The sequence below is a fragment of the Nannobrachium achirus genome (assembly GCF_963921795.1).
Source record: "Nannobrachium achirus genome assembly, chromosome: 6".
Classification (NCBI taxonomy): Eukaryota; Metazoa; Chordata; class Actinopteri; order Myctophiformes; family Myctophidae; genus Nannobrachium; species Nannobrachium achirus.
In genome coordinates, this window is record NC_137815.1 from 24,687,258 (window position 1) to 24,707,692 (window position 20,435).

Consider the following 20,435-nt stretch of genomic DNA (forward strand, 5'->3'; position numbering starts at 1 on the left):
AGTGGTTCCTGTGTAAATACGCTGAAAAGCTTACTAGGGTCTCCTTTTAGTTGACCTTGTACCAGTGAGTTGTACTGTCATGAAACTACCTTTTCCTATGCAACCTTCTAATACATTATTCAATCACTGTACCACCGTCCAGTTGCTGTCTCACCATCATATAGCTGCTAACACTGTGCTCTGGTTAGTGCCAGGCTATGTGAGCTTGTAGATCTGCTATCTTCGGTGAAGAGGTTCGGTGCAGCAGGAGAAAAGAGCAGGCCAAGAACAGAGCCAAAGATCAAGTTTACTTTATTAAGTATTGAGGGTTTAACTGGTTAAATGTCTGAGAAATACACATGAACATGAATCCTACATACTGACTGACAGTGCTGTATCTATGACATCTATGAAAAAGGTTTTATCTCACAATTGTATGTGGTGGTCCCTGCTTCATTTCACTCTCAGCTAAGGGGTCCCTGCTTCATCTCTCTCTCAGCTAAGGGGTCCCTGCTTCAATTCACTCTCAGCTAGAGGTCTTCTCGGGTCCAATTTTAACTACCCGAACCCAAAGGGACCTGGGGGAAATGGAGCCGGGACCCATATGGCCCCGTCTATAATTTGGAATTTCAGAACTGTTACCCGAGCAGCCCCGAAACGTGACTGCCCCCGTACTGTTATTAGGCAAATTAGATCCCATACCCGCTCAGAACGAGAGGTCCGAGACCCGAAACTGTGGCACCGAAATGAAAGAATATGTATTTCAGAGACCCCCAGAAGACAAGATTACTTTTCAGAGTGGTTTTAAAGGAAGGTAGGGATTTACACTCCTTTAAGGCCTTTCGGTAGGGCGTTACACATTTTAGCGGCATAGCAGGAGAATGCATTTAACCCCTTGTTTCAGCTGAATCTGGGTTGGACGTGATCTGTGGCGCTGCCTCTGGTGTTGTGATGGTGAACATCTCACAAGAGCCCCTTTTCCACTGGCCCAACTCCACACCACTCCACACCACACCGCCCACTTGTGCCAGGTTTTCCACTACAAGTACCTGGGTAGAGTGGTGTGAAAGTGGTACTAAACAGGGTACTAAAAAGTATCCACTCCAGAGTAGGTCTGAGCGAGGCCATTTTTTTTTAAAATTAATTTTAAAATATATTTTTTAATAAAATTATTTATTATTTTTTTAAAATATTTTTAAAAAATTTTTATTTTATTTTTTTATATTATATTAATATTTAATATAAAATATAGTGTATTATAATTATCATAGTAATACATTAATAATGTATAATGTATTATAATCACAGTTATAATCCATTATAGTGCATTATAATTAGAATAGTTGTAATACAAATTTATATTGTATTATAATCACAGTTAAAAGGGTCAATTTGTTTCTTACCGATAGGGGTACTTTTGTGTAATGGAAAATGTAGATATTTTTATGTGGTGCGGTGTGGTGTGGTGTAGTGTGGTGTGGTGTGGTGCTAAAACTGCAGTCGAAAAGGGGCTAAGGTGTTGAAGCACACGTGGAAATGTTGAAACATGTTTTAAACATCAGTTCTTTGACCAGAACTGAGACTCACACAGAACAGCATCTCTATTGTCTGTGCTTTTTGGAGATCAGATTAAATGTAACAGTAGATCGGTTATGATTCAGTGATACCTGCATATGAAGCACAGTGGAGGCGTTGATGATGCCACCCCCAAGTCATTCCATGAGGTAGATCAGGGGCGCTGGCACACTTGCATTCTGATTTCTACTTCTCTCATATGTCTTACTTTTTTAGCAGTGGGGGAAATGAAGTGTTTTAAATCGCTTGTTTTGTCAGTCAGGTTTTTTTTTTTTTTTTTTTTTTCTCAGTGAAATTTTACGGAAGCCATTAATCTGAAAATGTTGAAGAAATGTTTCGCCACCAAGCGGTCGGTGCGAGAAAACTGTCTACAGGCTGCATGACAAAAATATGGAACTGGCTGACAAAAATAAGCGATTTAAAAGCATTGTTTCAACATCGCCGCTTGGATTTTCACCCACCGCTAAAAAAGTAGACATCTAAGAGACGGGTATTTTTGGATACGATGTTTGGTGAAGTAAAACGTAAAACGTGGCGAACTATCGCCAGAAAAATCTCACATGGGCATGCATGCGATGAGCAGGAACCTCATCTCGGAGCTGTAACAGCGGAGGGAGTTTTCCTGCTATTATACCTGATGATTTAAAACCGTTGCCCATCGGCTCGACTGCACCGATGCCACTGGAAAACAGCCTAAGCCAATCTACTGATAGAGGGAAAGTAAGTTCCAAGAGAAAGGAACAGAAATGCACTCCCCTCTCATTCCCAATACGTCTTGTAGTCATTCAATTATATGCCATCTAATAAACATTTAATTGTTATTTTATGTGCGGTTGTGAGTACAGTGCATACACACATAATAAATCTAATGAAATGTATGGAGGTTTTTTATTGGATTTTAATGGTGGTTTTAAACCACAGAAGACGATCCACAGAATGTGTAGCATGTATGAGACGCTGTCCTCCCAGTTCCACAGGCCTGGCCGGTTTGTTCTAGTTTTGTTCAAACAATACCATACAATAGAGGGTATGCACGTGACATCACCGTTGCTGGAAGTTATGTGGAACACCTAGCCTAGTTCCAGACCCTGAATCGCTAGCCACACCCCTTTAATTGTTTTGTTTCGGCGATTCAGGTCTAGAATCGCTCTCATTGAGGAGGCCTGCCTCGGTTGAAAATCCGATCGGCGAATCAGCGTCGTGAATCAGCGTCTTGTGATCAGCGTGGGTGGGGGTTTCCCAGAACTCATGTGTGTTTCCAAGTACACCAGCGCCGCCGCCGTACCGTACCGCGCATCGCGTCGCGATAAAATTCGGTAAATTGCGGTAAAATGCGATCGTATCGATCTCGCTATGAAACACCAGTAGCAGGCATGTTATGTTGTTTGATTACTAGTTCGTAGTGCTCCTATTCTGACTGTTTCTTTGGTTAGCAAGTAGCACTAGCAAGCAACAGGCTAGCCACTAGCCAGTCACACATAACAACCATGATAACAACACTATGTCATGTGTTGGTCGGTGAACCAATCGCTGAAGACTGCCTCTTTTTGGCAACGCCCATCCCTGCAATCGCCCTGGGGGGAAGTGAGTTCAGACTGAATAATGAAGTGAAACGAAATGTCAATTCAGGCTGAGTGTCAGGCTATGGAACACCTACTGAGTGGCAAAAAACGAATTTCTGCCATTGACAGCCCATACATCCAAACAGAAAAGTCCTATCTGATTGTATTAAATAATGTTAAACTCACCAAAATTGCGGCAGTACTGAAAGCTTTAATTATCCTCTTTCTATCTGCAAAGTTTTTGTTTCATAAAAATCCACCATAGGCCTGTTATGAGCTACTTTCTGAGAAGACATTATGTGCAGGTGATTATTTTTCCAAGTATCAGAGTTTGGAAGCACTCATTTTCAACAACAGAACATCTTGCTCCTTCCTGCATTATGTGCAATTTAGAAACAGGTGGTATGCAGGGCCGTTGAGTGATTTGCAACGAGCACTTCCAAACTCCAATGCTCCATGCTGCTCAATGTTTTGCCACTCAGTCTAGATTAGGGGTTCGGGGCCCAGTGGACGTGCATACCCTCTATACCCCCCCCCCCCCCCCCCCTCCACACACACACACACACACACACACACACACACACACACACACACACACACACACACACACACACACACACACACACACCAAGCACTGTGGAGAAGGTACTGTGAATCAGGGGGTGTCGCACCAAATTCTGGGCCCTGGGTTCAAGGATTCACTGCGGGCCCCCCATGAATGTTCATTATTTTGTGCTTTAACTATTGAAAAATAGCAGATATACGAGCTTGTAGATCTGCTATTTTTGAAAATGTGTGCAAGTCTTCCTTCTAGAAATCCTTCTATGTTTTCTTTTTCTTTTTTTATTTGAAAAAAAAAAACATGTTTCTATGTCAGTGGTGCTCAAACATTTTCATGTGAAGGACCCCCAAAATGATATGTATTTGGCCACAGACCCCCATCTCAAAACATTTAGTTCCAGCGACCGCCCAGAAGCAAAATTTTAGTCACAAATGTTCGCTTAAAAAAATACATATATTGAAAAGATTTGCACACATTTTCACGACTTTTCAAAAATAGAAGATCTACATACAAGCTCGAGTGCTGCGCTGCGAGCATGTATATTCGCTATTTTTCAATAGCTAAAGTATAAAATAATTAAGGCCCCTCCACCTTGGGCCTTAGTAACTCAGTCCCACTCCCCCCCCCCCCCCCCCTTGTGACACCCCTGCTGTGAATGTAGGCCATGTCAAATAGTTGTGACACTTATACGTCTCCTTTCTAAGACCCTTTTCAACTGCAGCTTTAGCAACACACTACACAACACTACACAACACTACACCGCACCACACCGCTCAACATATCGATATTTTACATTACACAAAAGTACCCCTATCGGTAAGAAACAAACTGACCCTTTTAATTGTGATTAGAATACAATATAAATTGTTAAAATGTATTGCAACTATCATAATTACACTATAATGGATTATAACTGTGATTATAATACACTATAAACTTTATAGTACTTTATAGTATAAAGTATTAATGTATTACTATGATAACTACTAGTAAGAGACACCTGAGGGTGACATGTGACCTCAGGGTGACATGCTTAGGGCGAGGTCGCGCCAATTCTTGACCATCTGGCCAACCATAGCGATAGGGCCTTTCTGTGTGGAGTTTGCCTAAACATGGAGATGTGGTACGGAATGACTCATATATGGGCATAAAAAGTCATGTGACATCACTTCCTGTACAGACAGTCAGACAGACAGCCATTAGTCTCGCGTAGCCAGACAACTATTCCACAATCTCTGAATTCTATATAGAGTCTGGAACAGGGCAATGGAAACGGGCATTACCGTTCAAGAAAATATATTTTAAATTCTGCTAAGCAGCAAGCTAAACATGCTTATATTATTTTTATTTATATAATGATAAATGTGTGCGATGTGAGACTGAAACGGAAGTGACGTGGGGGCTTCACTTCCGCTTTCATCTCGCACTCATTTTTATCTTTCTGCTTTGCCAGACTGTATGCTGGGAGCATTTGACTAAATCGCGGAGGCAACCGTCTGAACAAGGCGAGACTAGACAGCCATTGACTCCGGCCTAACAATGGCTACTGTCTATGACGGTAGTCCCATATGACATGATGGACTAGACTATCTCCATATATAGTGTTCTCCACATCTCCATGTTTAGGCCAAACAGGTTTGCTCCATTTCTCCATGTATAGGTTCAAATGCCCAACGTTGAGCTTGACAACGAAACGTTCTTAACACAGCCGTCCCCATATTTACTTTAGAAAATATGTTAAATTCTAAGAACGTTTCGAGTACCGGTTTGATACAAGAGCGAATAAGCTCTACACTTCTGGAATCCTGTGCGTCGACTTAAAGTCGGATCCAGGCCTAATAACTTTATCTGGCCGCCCCGTTGCCACCTCCTTGTTACATTTTCTTTTCTCCAGGTGGATGGACATTCTTTCATAGGTGATCTAAGTCCAGCCGCCCCGTATCAGATCGGAGGAGGATACCGCACATTGTACCTCATCCACCCTTTCTTCTCTCTCCTTTTGGTATCTTTATCCTCCTCCTCCTTTTTTTCTTTTTTATTCTTCTCTTTTTTTGTCTTTCTTAGTCTTGTGTAGCCGCCCCGTACAGGAAGTGATGTCACAACTCGCTGACATCACACTGACATCACTTCCTGTACAGAAGGAAGGTCACAGAAGGAAGGTCACTCAAGCGACAAGGTTTTTCAGGGTAAATGCGACCTTTGGTCGCAAATGTTGTGCCGCAAAGTAAGCTTGTAGATCGTCCTTTTTTTTCTTTCTTCTGTGTGTCCCTGGAACTAAATATTTTGAGATGGAGGTCTGCAGCCAAATCCATATAATTCTGTGGGTCCTTGACATGAAAAGGTTTGAGCTCCACTGATATAGAGACATACATTTTTTCAGAAAACCCTTATGATTTAGAAGACAGAATCGGCCTCAGGACTTAATGGGTCTAATAACCCTGGTATCCCTGCCTTTCCAATATTTGTATTTGATTCGCAATAATTGAAACATGATGCGCTAGCTACCTAGTTGTAACTTACAACTAGACTAATGAAGTTCAATACAAAAAGATCAATAGATTGAGACTAATAATAGCTTGAAAACATTAGATTTTTATTATAAAATGTAAATAGAAGTGTGATGAATATTGTATTGGATCTTGGCGTTCAGGCTGTGCTCATCCATTGCTCCCTGCTCGCCACATCGGCAGACAACCCAATTAGAGTGTATCTGCCTGAACCAGCTCTCAGCATCAGACATGTCATAGAGTACGGTTGGGATGGTGACCTAATCTGTCTCATTTATTATTGTTTTGTTTTATTTACAGCAGGGGTCTTCAACAGGGGGTCCGGGACCCCTAGGGGGTCCTCAGAGTTACAACAGGGGGTCCTCCAAATCTTTGAGTGATAGAAAGTTTATTTTTTCTCCTTTTTTATATTAACCACTTGAACCCTAGTGTCCATATTCTGAGAAACTTGAGCCAAAAATAGCAGATCTACAAGCTCACAACGCCTCGCGCTGCGAGGCGTTGTGAGCTTGTAGATCGGCTATTTTCGGCAAAGAGGTGTGGTGTAGAGGGGGAAAAGAGCAGACTGTAGTACAGAGTGAAAGGTCAAGTTTATTAAGTATTGACGGTTCAAGTGGTTAAATATCTGAAAACACAAATTGACATGATTCCAAAATCCATTGATGATTGTGCTCACACAAACAATGAAACTATATAGAATCTATGAAAAGGTTGTGGGGGGGGGGGGGGGGGGGTCCCTGCTTCATCTCTCTCTCAGCTAAGGGGTCCCTGGCCTGAAAACGTTGAAGACCCCTGATTTACAGGACTACCCAAAGAACTTTTATTGTATTGTTTTATTGTTGTATTTACAGTATTGTATTGTTTTATTGTTGTATTTACAGTATGGTATTGTTTTATTGTTGTATTTCCAGGACTATCCAAAGAACAGACACCCAGGTTGGAGCAGAGGGTCGATAGCGTACCATGCAGGTGAGGAGAACATCCATCATCTCTTCTCTCTCTGTGTGTGTGTGTGTGTGTGTGTGTGTGTGTGTGTGTGTGTGTGTGTGTGTGTGTGTGTGTGTGTGTGTGTGTGTGTGTGTGTGTGTGTGTGTGTGTGTGTGTGTGTGTGTGTGTGTGTGTGTGTGTGTGTGTGTGTGTGTGTGTGTGTCTGTCATCTTTTCCATGTAATTCTTCTACGGTATCTTTCGAATCATTTTGTGAAAATGAGATGTCTGTCGAAACTGTATTATTTCTTTTAATCAGATCTTAATCTAATTGGTGAGTGAGCAGTTGAATAAAGCATCGATAAATCTGCTACACAGTTCATATTGCACCACAATCATTTTAACCACTTATATGTTGGCTATTCAAAAACGGCAATCTACAAGCTCAAGCTTGTACATCTGCAATGTGAAATTACATTCTTTATTCTTTTTTTATATGGTGGGGGGGGGCACAAACCCTTTTTAGATGGTGGTCCACTGCCGAATACATCATTTATCATTTTTGGGGGTTCCTTGACATGAAAATGTTTTCTTAGCACTGAGTTGAAGGTGTGACTGTTTGCAGACGATGGGAAGATGTTCCACGGTCATGGTGTAGGAGAACCCTTTGGGCCGCGCTGCTTTGAGGGAGACATCATGGGCTGTGGGATCATGTTCCCACGAGACTACACGCTGGACAGTGGAGGTACGAGGCTTTAAGTTAATAGACTACACGCTGGACAGTGGAGGTACGAGGCTTTAAGTTAATAGACTACACGCAGGACAGTGGAGGTACGAGGCTTTAAGTTAATAGACTACACGCTGGACAGTGGAGGTACGAGGCTTTAAGTTAATAGACTACACGCTGGACAGTGGAGGTACGAGGCTTTAAGTTAATAGACTACACGCTGGACAGTGGAGGTACGAGGCTTTAAGTTAATAGACTACACGCTGGACAGTGGAGGTACGAGGCTTTAAGTTAATAGACTACACGCAGGACAGTGGAGGTACGAGGCTTTAAGTTAATAGACTACACGCTGGACAGTGGAGGTACGAGGCTTTAAGTTAATAGACTACACGCTGGACAGTGGAGGTACGAGGCTTTAAGTTAATAGACTACACGCTGGACAGTGGAGGTACGAGGCTTTAAGTTAATAGACTACACGCTGGACAGTGGAGGTACGAGGCTTTAAGTTAATAGACTACACGCTGGACAGTGGAGGTACGAGGCTTTAAGTTAATAGACTACACGCTGGACAGTGGAGGTACGAGGCTTTAAGTTAATAGACTACACGCTGGACAGTGGAGGTACGAGGCTTTAAGTTTAACACGCTGGACAGTGGAGGTACGAGGCTTTAAAGGAGCTATAGTCAACCTTTTCTTGAAAAACGGACGCTAAAATAAAAATAATGTTTCGAAAATATTTTATAAAAAAGATCAAGCTTCATATGTGTTTCTATTAAAAAATGACCACAAAAAGTGTAAAATAGTGATAAAATAATCATTTTGGCCATTGTCAGACTGACTTTGTTTATATCCCTCTTCTATTCTTTTATATGGATTGATAAGAGATATAAAAAAAGTCATCTGACAATGGCCAAAATTGTCACTGGAAAACAGCCGAAGCTGATCTACATATAGAGGGAAAGTAAGATCCAAGAGAAAAGAACAGAAATGCACTCCCCTCTCATTCCCAATACTTGTAGTCATTAAATGATATACCATCTAATAAACATGTCATTGTTATTTTATGTGCGGTTGTGAGTACAGTGTATACACACACATAAATCTAATGAAATGTATGGAGGTTTTTTTATTGGATTTTAATGGTGGTTTTAAACCACAGAAGACGATCCACAGAATGTGTAGCATGTATGAGACGCTGTCCTCCCAGTTCTACAGGCCTGGCCGGTTTGTTCTAGTTTTTAGTCACAACCCTGGTCTGAAAATAAATGCGTGATTCCTAAACCCACCAGGATTGAGTTAAGACCCGCCTCCTCTCAATAATCTTAATAAATACGAAACGTGTGCAAACGTGATTGACATAACGTGAGGTAGATTCTTTTATTTACATGCTTCGAAATATGCGCCGATATTCGGTCGGAAAAACGCAACAATATCTATTACAATATCTATTGTTCCATTGTGTGTTCCCTCCGAAGAGTGGTTAATAAATATAATGTGTTCCAACACAGTGGTTCTCAACCTGTAGGGGTCCCGACCCACAGGTTAATAAATATAATGTGTTCCAACACAGTGGTTCTCAACCTGTGGGTCGGGACCCCCAGGGGGGTCCCCAAATTATTTGGGTGGTCCGCAGATGATGAACTTAATGTGCAACATTGTTTTCTCACTCAACAGTAAACAAACCAGCATAAAGTTTAATTGTATAGAGCGTATATGCACATTTCTAAAGTGACAATTAAGGACTTTTTAATACCTCGAAAATGACAAATTAAACATTGGCCAAACTGTCAAATATTAGAGGTAGAAATATTGTGAAAATAGCTGATGTATATGCTCACAATGCCTCGCAACGCGAGGCGTTGTGAGCATGTAGATCGGCTATTTTCACAATAGAACCGTGTTATACAAAATGGAACTCTAGTGCTCATAGGGTGCGGGGTCCCCAGTTTGATTATTGTATTTGATTATTTTGGGGGTCGCAGCCTGAAAAGGTTGAGAACCACTGTTCTAACAGATAATATGGAGGAGTGGTTAATAAATATAATGTGGTGTTCTAACAGACAGGGTTCCCACGGTCAGGAAATTCCTGGAAATATTTTGAAATTAGAAAAATATTTTTCCTGCTCTGGAAAAGTTTTGGAATTTATCAAGGGTCCTGGAAAAAATTGTCTTTGGTTATTGATTTTGTTAATACCTCTGAAATGACAAATTAAACATGGGCCGAATTGTGAAAATAGCCGATCTACATGCTCACTTGTGAGCATGTAGATCTGCTATTTTCACAATAGAACCGTGTTGTACAAAATTCCTCTACTCTTAGTGCTCGTCAGGGTGCCGGGTCCCCAGTTAAAACATGATTATTTCGGGGGTCACGGCCCGAAAAGGTTGAGAACCACTGGCATACACTACCTGTCTTTGGGCATTGCGGATAGGAGTAAGCGACCTGTTATTGAGCTGAATTAGTGTTATATAGTCCTGGAAATTGGGTTAAATATTCTGGAAACGTTTTGGAAACGTTTTGGAAATTAATTGGTAAAGATGTGTGGGAACCCTGAACAGATGAGATGGAGGAGTGGGACCTGGAGGAGCCCAGCAGGGGGCAGCAGTGTGCCGTTCAGAACGAGCTGTACATGAACAACGAGGACGAGGAGGACAAACAGGAAGCCGACGACGTGGAGGGGAGGAGGAAGGTGACGGTGAGACTCTTTGTTTTTGTTATTTTTACTACCTCCACACACACAGGAGACATACATGGTTATACTGTATATCAGGGTTCCCGAATTCGTTTTCCCCAAGGGCCGAATTATGTCTAGGGTACCAAGCCGAGGGCCACAACATTGCAGGGGGCGACGGTGGCGTTCCCACTACTCCAGCGACAGTTTTCGCCGTTGTCGGGTGAAAATCTTGTATGTCCAAAACTGTTTGTTTTGAATTTATCATTTTAAAAATGATTTAAACTAGTGAAAACAGCCGATCTACAAGCATGTAGATCTGCTGTTTTCACTACTTTTGTGCGACGGCCTTGTATGATGGGCTTTACTTTGCGAAAGAACGTACAAATTTGGAGTTACGAGGTACCCGACAATGATGATATACTAGTGTTGTTGCTGCTCTTATACCACCATTATTACTGGGGTTGGTGGGGGCCAGACGGGCCGCAAATGGCCCGCGGGCCGCCTATTGGGGAACCCTGCTGTATATGGTTATAACCATCAGGGTCACTAGGGGGGGGAGAATGGGGCCGAGTTGCTAGGGCCCAAGGTGGAGGGGCCTTAATTATTTTATCCTTTAGCTATTGAAAAATAGCAGATATACAAGACCATTCAAAGACAATTCAAAGACAAATATTCACAATTTTTCAAAAATAGCAGATCTACAATTTTGCAGCTCGCTGTGAGCTTGTATATCTGCTATTTTTCAATAGTTATAGCACAAAATAACACGTAATAATGCGTTCCCAGTCTAAATGGGTTAAACCCCCTCACCCTATGAAGAACATTCATGGGGGGCCGGCCCGCAGTGAATCCTTGTACCCAGGGCCCATAATTTGGTGCGACACCCCTGATAACCATAGATATTAAATAAATGCCAGGCCCGAGTATCCCGTGTTATTTCAGTACCCCCAGACTGCCACAGCCTGAGTTTCCCGAGTTGGCATCCATTTTGAAAAAAAATTGGGAAAAAAAAATCCAAAAATGCATTAGGCATGATCGCAATCGCGAAATTACATGTTTACTTTGAAGGCTTCTATCTCATGAATGCCTGAACGGATTTCCAAGCGGATTTTTTAGTTTGAAAGCTGTGAAAAAGTACTACACATGATCGTGCATGTGCATGATCTAGGCATGGGCGTGCACGATCCGTGCACTAGAGATGTAGGAACGTGGCATCCTGGTACTTGGCGGCCATCTTGAAAAGGCCATGAATGAGTTAAAAGCTAGTCTCCTCATTCACCGCTGCAGTTCATTGGAGAGACCTGTATCGCGGCTGCCAATCCCAGGGAGGCACGCTGCCACTCAAAGTGACTACTGGCCATCACAGCACGTCTTTTCCGGGACTTGTCAGAGTCCAGGGCAGCGTTAGAATAAACAAAAGACCGGAGGGCACACCAGTGCCCTCAGTTTCTACAGTATATCCGAACACAACCTGGGTTACGAAAAGACCTGCCCCCACCTGGCTGCGATGGGCCTACCGAACGTCCCCTTCTGTGACGCACACAGAAGTTTGCCCTCCCTGAAATGGCGTCCCGAGATACAGACGCCCCAGAATCGGAGGAGGCGTCTACTGGACCTAAGGGCCTTAGGTATATGAGTTAAAGGTTTAGGTTAGGGCCCTTAGTGTTTGTCAATCTTTCATACATCCAGAGCGTGAGAGATATGGGTGGGTGGATATGAAATCTTTTTTTCTTCAACAAGTGGGTATTATTAGTAGATCTACAATCTCACAACGTGTCACGTGTGACCCGGTGTGAGCTTGTAGATCTGCTATTTCTGCCATGTTTCTGACCTTGTTGAATCCCGCCCCCTTGATTAATCCATATTGCAAATAAAATAAAATAAAACTAAAGACTAAACAATAAACACAAAAAATAAGCCTTTTGAAAATTTAAGAAAAACTATTCTAACTTGCAAATCCACTCCAAAACAATCAACACTAAACTGAAATTGAAAACAAAAAGTAAAAAATAAAAAAGAATAATGAAAAATGCAAACCTATAATAAATGTTGGTACATAGCAGAACAATTCAAGCTGGTGCTGTAGATGTAGATAGACAAAGGAATAGTATTATTATTATGTTGTTGCTGCCCCCTTGTGTCTGAACAGGTGTTCTTCACCCGCAACGGCAAGGTGGTGGGGCGCAGGGAGGTGGTCCCGCCACCAGGGGGCTTCTATCCCACCATCGGCATGATGAGCAGCGGAGAGAAGGTTAGGGTCGACCTGCACCCCCTCAGCGGCTGACCCCTGACCCCTGAGGTCAAGAGGACATGGTGGACACTTCAGACAGGCAGGCTAGTCCAGTAATCAGTGGTTCTCAACCTTTTCAGGCAGCGACCCCCAAAATGATCATATTTGAACTGGGGACCCCCCCACCCTGATGAGCACTTGGAGTTGAGGCATTACATTGTGTATAACACGGTTCTATTGTGAAAATAGCAGATCTACATGCTCACAACGCCTCGCAACACGAGGCGTTGTGAGCATATAGATCAGTTATTTCCAAAATGTTCTGCCTCTAATATTTGACAATTTGGCCAGTGTTTAATTTCTCATTTTAGAGGTATCCTTAAATTGTCACTTTAGAAATGTGCAGATACATTCTATACACTTAAACTTTATGATGGTTTGTTTACTGTTGAGTGAGAAAACAATGTTACACATTAAGTTAATCATCTGGGGACTCCCCCCAATATAATTTGAGGACCCCCCCAGGGGGTTCCAACCAACAGGTTGAGAACCACTGCAGTAGCGTATATCAAAAGGAAGGGTGTGGAAAACCTAAGGCGACTGTGAGTCGCTATGTCTTCTATGTTAAAAACCACAATGATGCTATGGTAGAGGTTCTGGGTTGTGTGTATTCAGTGATTACTCAATTCAATTACTTCATGTCAAGGACCCCCAAATTGTATTTTTGTATTTTGCCGTGGACCCCATCTGAAAAAGGTTTAGTTTTTTTGTCAGAAGAGAAGATTTATGTTAAATCTTTTTTTTAATTATTCGAAATGTGAAAAAAAAAAATGCAGACATACAAGCTCACAGCGTGACTCAAAGTGACATGCTGTGAGCTTGTAGATCTGCTATTTTTGAATAGCCGACATTATAAATGGACTAGACTTATTAAATCGGCTACACAATACAATTAATAATTTGATATATTTGATAGAGCGGAGCGGTCATTATTCACCTAGAATTCACCGCTGATTTCAGCGCTCGACCATTCAGAATCAAGCATTCAACCAAGCCGTGTAATAAGAACAACATTTAATATAACCTTCAATGTGGTGACTTGGATCTATTTAAGACCAACTGCAGCCTTACCTGAAAACGGTGCCATAGATGTCAGAGGAATTATGACCACTGTAGAAAATATAGACTTAGCCTTTAAATGAGAGTCCTGAGAGAAAAAGAGAGAGGATTACCTACTATGCAAGGGAAGTCTTGTTGCTGGTGTTGTTTACTTTATTATGACTGTTAATTTTTGCTTTGACGTAGAAAACCTCACTTTGAACACTTGTTTTTCCAATAGTGATTTGGAGTCCGTTATGGTTTAATGCTGCTGCTGCCACTGACTGACTTCAGAACACATGGTGATCAATATCGTTAGATTAGATCGGTTCTGAGGAACTGACTCTATTTCAGCAATAAGAAATGACAAAGGAGTGCTTAATTATTGTTATTGGCACTAGGACTACAGTAGGTGATATGACTTAAAACCAATATAATAACGAGTTAAAAACTTTTGTCTCGGTTAATATAATCAGTTATTTAAAAAACGAGTGCTGATTTGAATGAAATTAATCGACTTTCATGAATTAGCAGCTATTTATGCATTGTTAATCAGGCTTATTTCAATTTGGTTGAATAAGCTACTCGCATGTTTTCACGTTGATGGAAGTAAAAAGATTTTTTTTTTTGGCTTTTTTATGCCTTTATTGATAGGACAGTAGACTGACAGGAAATGGGGAGAGAGATGGGGAATGACATGTGGCAAAGGTCGTCCGGATCGGTAATGGAACCGGGGACGCCAGCAGGCATCATAGCCTAGTATGTGGTATGCGCCTTGACCACCAGGCCAGCGGGCACCCTATGGAAGTAAAAAGAACCTTCTTCTTATATCGTCTCTGTTGGGTGGAAACCTCATGTGCCCAAAACAGTTACTTTTCAGCGTTCCGATAAAAGAAATGGCACAGATCGATCGCAGATAGATCGTCTCACTCTTGTAGATCTGCTACATTTGATGCTTTTGTGTGAGAAGCTGATCAAGTAGGGCATTCATTTACCAAAAAAACGACGACACGTAGATAAGAGGTTTCTGCGATTATATAGACTCGACTCTATAGCGCTAATAACCACCATGAAAGCATATCGTCGTTGTCGGGTGGAAACCTTGTATGTCCAAAACCGTTAGTTTGGTATTTATCATCTAAATAATTTGCTAAACTAGTGAAAACAGCAGATCTTGTAGATCTGCTGTTTTCACTAGTTTTGTGCGACAGACTTTTGTGATGAAGCAAGGCTTTGCTTTACCAAAAAACCGTACACATTTGATACTTGGAGATACAAGGTTTCTGCCCAACAGTACCTTGTTTTATTATTTATACAACAGCACTGAGCTGACAATCGATCTTTCTTTTTCTTTTTTTCATAATTTTCATTGTTTCTCGTTGGTTACCGTCGCCAGCTGGACTGGTCAACCAATCACAGAGCCTTTTACTGGTGATTCAACTGTCAGTGTCTTGTTATTGTATTGCTGAGAGGTGTCTGAATGTCTCTTGGCCAATCACAATGGACTGTAGACTAATAAACCAATCACATTGCACCTTTTGAACTAAGCTGCAGACTAATACACCAATCACAATGCACCTCTTGAAGTAAGCTGCAGACTAATTGACCATTGGTTCTCAACAGCCAAGTACCAAAAGTATCTGTTGTGGGTTTCTGAGTTGTCCGTTTTCTGATTCAGCGGACGGACACAGCTACAGTACTGTACGCCTACGGGTGTCCCAGTAATAATGAAACAATTGGAGAACAAAACCTCTAAATCAAGGGTCTTCAACAGGGGGGTCCGGGACCCCTAGTGGGTCCTCAAAGTTACTAGAGGGGGTCCTCCAAATCTTTTTTCCCTCTTTTTTATATTAACCACTTGAACCCTAGCGTCCATATTCTGAGAACCTTAGCCAAAAATAGCTGATCTACAAGCTCGTTGTGAGATTGTAGTTCTACTATTTTTGGCGAAGAGGTTTGGTGTTGAGGGGGAAAAGAGCAGACTAAGTACATAAGGAAAGGTCAAGTTGATTTAGTATTGACGGTTCAAGTGGCTAAATATCTGAAAACACAAATTGACATGAATCCAAAATACACTGATGATTGTGCTGTCAAACAATAAAACTATATGGAATCTATGAAAAGGTTGGGTCCCTAGTACTTCATCTCTCTCTCTCTCAACTAAGGGGTCCTTGGCCTGAAAACGTTGAAGACCCCTGCTCTAAATTATGAACTCAAAGCAAGTAATGATGTAACGTGTCCATTAAAGTTGTCTGTATCTGTTGCATTCTTAAAAAAACGTGGCCCTTCTAGCCAAGATCTGCCACTCTCAGGTATATCAAACTGTATGTGACTTGACGGAAATACAATTTTAAACGTAAAAAAAGGATGACATACAATATATACTTACATAATAAGCACTTTATTTAGATGCAGAGTAAAGTATAACATTGATCTAAGCTTAACCACATAAAACCTAGCGCTCCACTTCTTCTGGGGGAGACAACAGTTCTACAAGCTCACGGGGTGTGACCAAAGGTGGTCTATTTTTGGCGAAGAGATTTGGTGTAGAGGCTGGGGAAAAGAGGCGGGCCGTAGTATAGACCCCTGGGGGACTCCAGTAAACTAAGTGGTTAAGACTGTTAATTAGGGCTGTCACGATATGCCTAATCCACGAATCGATTCAGCTTTCGATTCTACGGTCACGATTTGATCAGATTTTAGATTTTTTGATACAATATAGGATATACTATTTTTTAAACCTCCTTTTTTCAGCACTGAGAGCTATGTGACTATTAATTTAGGCTATGAAAAATGAAAAACACTTTCTCAATAAGTTACTTTTATTTTAATAACAAAGGTTTAACATGAACAATATAAACTTTGGGTTTTCCTGCCCAAACAGCTGACATTTTCATGCGCGGAAGTGAATCGCGATTCGGGTTGTGATTTCGATTCACTGAAATGAACGTCAATTTCGATTCGATTCGCGATACGATTCGAAATCGGTGACAGCCCTACTGTTAATAATACAACGGATCTTGCAGACAGCAGAGTGGAGCGATTACTGTGTCGATAATATGAAAAGATGACGACTCCAAACTCTTGTTGCCGGGGGCAAATGTGAGCCCTGCCGTGCTTTTGAATATTTCTGCTGTCCTAACCTAAGATAACAACAGGGATTTTCTATAAACAAAGGTTGTGCTGTATCTGTGTGACAATGCACTAAAGCAGAGTTCCCCAATAGGCGGCCCGTGGGCCATTTGCAGCCCGCGGGGGGCTACTGTCTGGCCCACACCAACCCCAGTAATAATGGTGGTATAAGAGCAGCAACAACACTAGTATATCGTCGTTGTCGGTTGTAAATCTCGTATCTCCAAATTTGTACGTTCTTTCGCAAATCCTACAAGGCCGTCGCACAAAAGTAGTGAAAACAGCCAATCTACAAGCACACAACGCCTCGCACCGCGAGGCGTTGTGTGCTTGTTGATTGGCTGTTTTCACTAGTTTAAATCATTTTTAAAATTATAAATTCAAAAAGAACGGTTTGGGACATACAAGATTTTCACCCGACGACGACGAAAACTGTCGCTGGAGTAGTGGGAGCGCCACTGTCGCCCCCTGCAATGTTGTGGCCCTCGGCTTGGTACCCTAGACATAATTCGGCCCTTGGGGAAAACTAATTGGGGAACCCTGCACTAAAGGCTGTGTAGAATGTTTTATGTGATGTCTCTGACCTTTTGTACAATCACTTTAGACTATAGAGAGAAGCTCCTAAATACTGATGCCTTGAGATGAAACTGTACAACAAAGTATGACTGCAGTGTTTTCATGCTACCCACCTGTTGAGAACTAAATGGACTTGATAAATCTTTTGATCCCCCCACAATAGATATTTTTCAATTTACAGATAACATATTTGCCGAATGCCTGCCTTTTACTTTCCTTTTCTTTTTCTGCAATTTTTGGCGCAATTTGTTAAACGTAAGGCAACATTTGAAGTGCTCTTCTAAGCTGTCAGTTAAAGAACGATTTGTTGGTTTTCATCTTCCTTTCGTCAGGAACTCCATCACTATTTATTGTCGTGTACATATTATGTGTTCATCAGTTTTAAGCGGAGCAGCAGAATGGAGAAACAAAGCCATTATTTAATCAATTCAACCCAGGGTGAAAAAGTGAAATAAGCTCGGATCTATTCCTCTTGTTCAGTGGTTCTTAAAGGACCAGGTCACCTCTGGGACAACCAGATCTTATTTTATTGTTGTTTGGGACACGATCAACACAAACACAAAAGTACTTTTTTGTGTTCAATCTGTGTTTTTAGATATTTTAGTATTTCAGCATGCTACAACTGGTCATATGATGCAAAATGCATCATATGACCAGTTTTGCATATGACCAGTTGTAGCATGCTACAAGCATGCTGAAATCCTAAAATATCTAAAAACACAGATTGAACACAAAAATACTTTTTGTGTTGATCGTGTCCCAAAGAACAATAAAATAAGATCTGGTCTTTGACCCGGTCCTTTAAGTTACTTCATATTCAAGGACCTCCATTACTCTTGAGAGTGTACAAATGTTACAAAAGTGTGTACATGTGTACACTCTCAGAGTCACACAGACACCTGTAATGGTGCATTTGGATCCACAATTTGAGAACCACTGCTCAAGTTGGTAAAGGTTTTGTTGCTGCTTTGAACAAGATTAGATTTGTTGAACGTTTTTTTGGGGTTTGTCAATCATAGAAATGAGCAATATGAATGTACTGTATGTCATCCTCTTGGAAATACTGTATGTACATGATGTGTGAAATGTTTAAATATTGAAATAAAGTATTTCTATATAGCAGCCAGGGTATTGTCTTTTATTGTTAAAAGGTTAATGTTCTATTATTTATTGCTCGCATATAATGCGTTGTATCACGAAGTACATGTTTAATTGTCTCCGCCAGGCCGAAAGGCAGGGCCGAGATTATGTTTTGCATAATTATTGCAATTAAATTAATGAATTGTCTTCTAAAGATTCATTATTAGATCATTCTTTTGTCAGCCTTCTATCCATTATTCCATTGCATTTAAAATGCATTTCACTTTGACCACAGTATGTATGTTGTTCATTTCATATCTTTCGTCATATTGGGTTATCATTTGTAGAAATATAATGATGGTTTAATACATTAGTCATAGTCTATGTGAATTCATATCATACTCATATTGTTGTCATCATGACAATATTGTCACATGTATGGTCGTCATTTCATTACCAGCTACAATTTGATCACAATCACCCCGCTGCTTGATGTTCTTTAAATTTTTTTAAGGGTTAGGTTTAGGCATGGAAGCATTCACCAGGTTAACATTCACCGTCGGCAGTTTAGCATTTCACCAGGTTAGCATTCACCAACGTCAGCAGGTTAGCATTTACCAGCGTCGGACGAATGTGACGTCGAACTATGGAACGTCGTAATAATGCCACGCTCCCGGGTAGCCTACCGTAGTGTAGGATATAGTCTAGTAAATCTAGGGAAAAATACACTCAGGTTGGACAAAATTGTATTATTTAGTTTTTCAACTGATTCTGTTAGGATAATTTCCTAACAGAATCAGTTGAAAAACTAAATAATACAACTAGCCAGGATAAGAAATCTACCATAATCTGCTCACTGCAAATACCCACAGTGGCCGAATCAAGTTGGGCTCCCATCGACTTTCTATACAGGAGGAAAATACCCAGAAAAAAACAGCTTTAAGTAGGATGTGAGGGGTCTAACTAGGGGTTTGTCATGATGCTGAATCCATTGCAAGCATTTGTTTTGCACAAAAAACATTCCTTGGGCTAAAAATGGCCCCAGAAAATGATGGTTTAGTGATGAAAAGTGATGAGTCATCAAATAAATCATCTTTTGTTGGCGTTTTCTGGGGCCAATGAATGTTTTTTGTGCAAAACAAATGCTTGCAATGGATTCAGCATCATGACAAACCCCTAGTTAGACCCCTCACATCCTACTTAAAGCAATTTCTTTCTGGGTATTTTCCTCCTGTATAGAAAGTCGATGGGAGCCCAACTTGATTTGGCCACTGTGGGTATTTGCAGTGAGCAGATTATGGTAGATTTTTTTATCCTGGCTAGTAGACCTAATTTCCTAACAGAATCAGTTGAAAAACGAAATAATAAAATTTTGTCCAACCTCTGCCTTAATTTTATCTGACTAATAGGTTAGCACTAGCAGATAAGATTGCTCTGCTACTTTTGCTATGGTTTTGAATCTGAATCCTGAAAAAAGTAACGGTTTTGGACAGAGACGATATTAAACTTTAGACAAGACAGGAATCATGATGAATCCATGAGTTAAAAAAAAGAGTGGAAATTAGTCTTTATTTAAATTTGTGTTCTTTCAAGAGGATGATGTGCAATGTTTTGGTCCTCGACATTGATACAGTATGAAATATGACGTTACAGTAGGGAATACGCTAGAGACGCTCATATTTCTGAAAGTCAGATATCCCACCTGACAGGTAAAAAAGGAAAACAATACAATTATTAAGATGGAATGTGTAAAAAAAAATACATTATTTAGATTGATTGTACCCACTTTGGGAATGTATAATCTCCA

At 41.0% G+C, this 20,435-nt stretch overlaps 1 protein-coding gene across 1 annotated transcript in view; it reads left to right on the forward strand.

Moving 5' to 3' along the window:
- LOC308286571 (SPRY domain-containing protein 3-like) overlaps positions 1 to 12,986 on the forward strand; it is a 41,555-nt gene extending 28,569 nt beyond the window's left edge. The window contains exons 8-11 of the mRNA XM_080727646.1: positions 7,097 to 7,154; positions 7,737 to 7,856; positions 10,397 to 10,533; positions 12,662 to 12,986. Of these exons, the coding sequence (XP_080583772.1) occupies positions 7,097 to 7,154; positions 7,737 to 7,856; positions 10,397 to 10,533; positions 12,662 to 12,796 (450 nt within the window). The 3' untranslated portion in view covers positions 12,797 to 12,986. The remainder of the gene's footprint in view (positions 1 to 7,096; positions 7,155 to 7,736; positions 7,857 to 10,396; positions 10,534 to 12,661) is intronic.
- The last annotated feature ends 7,449 nt before the right edge of the window (positions 12,987 to 20,435 follow it).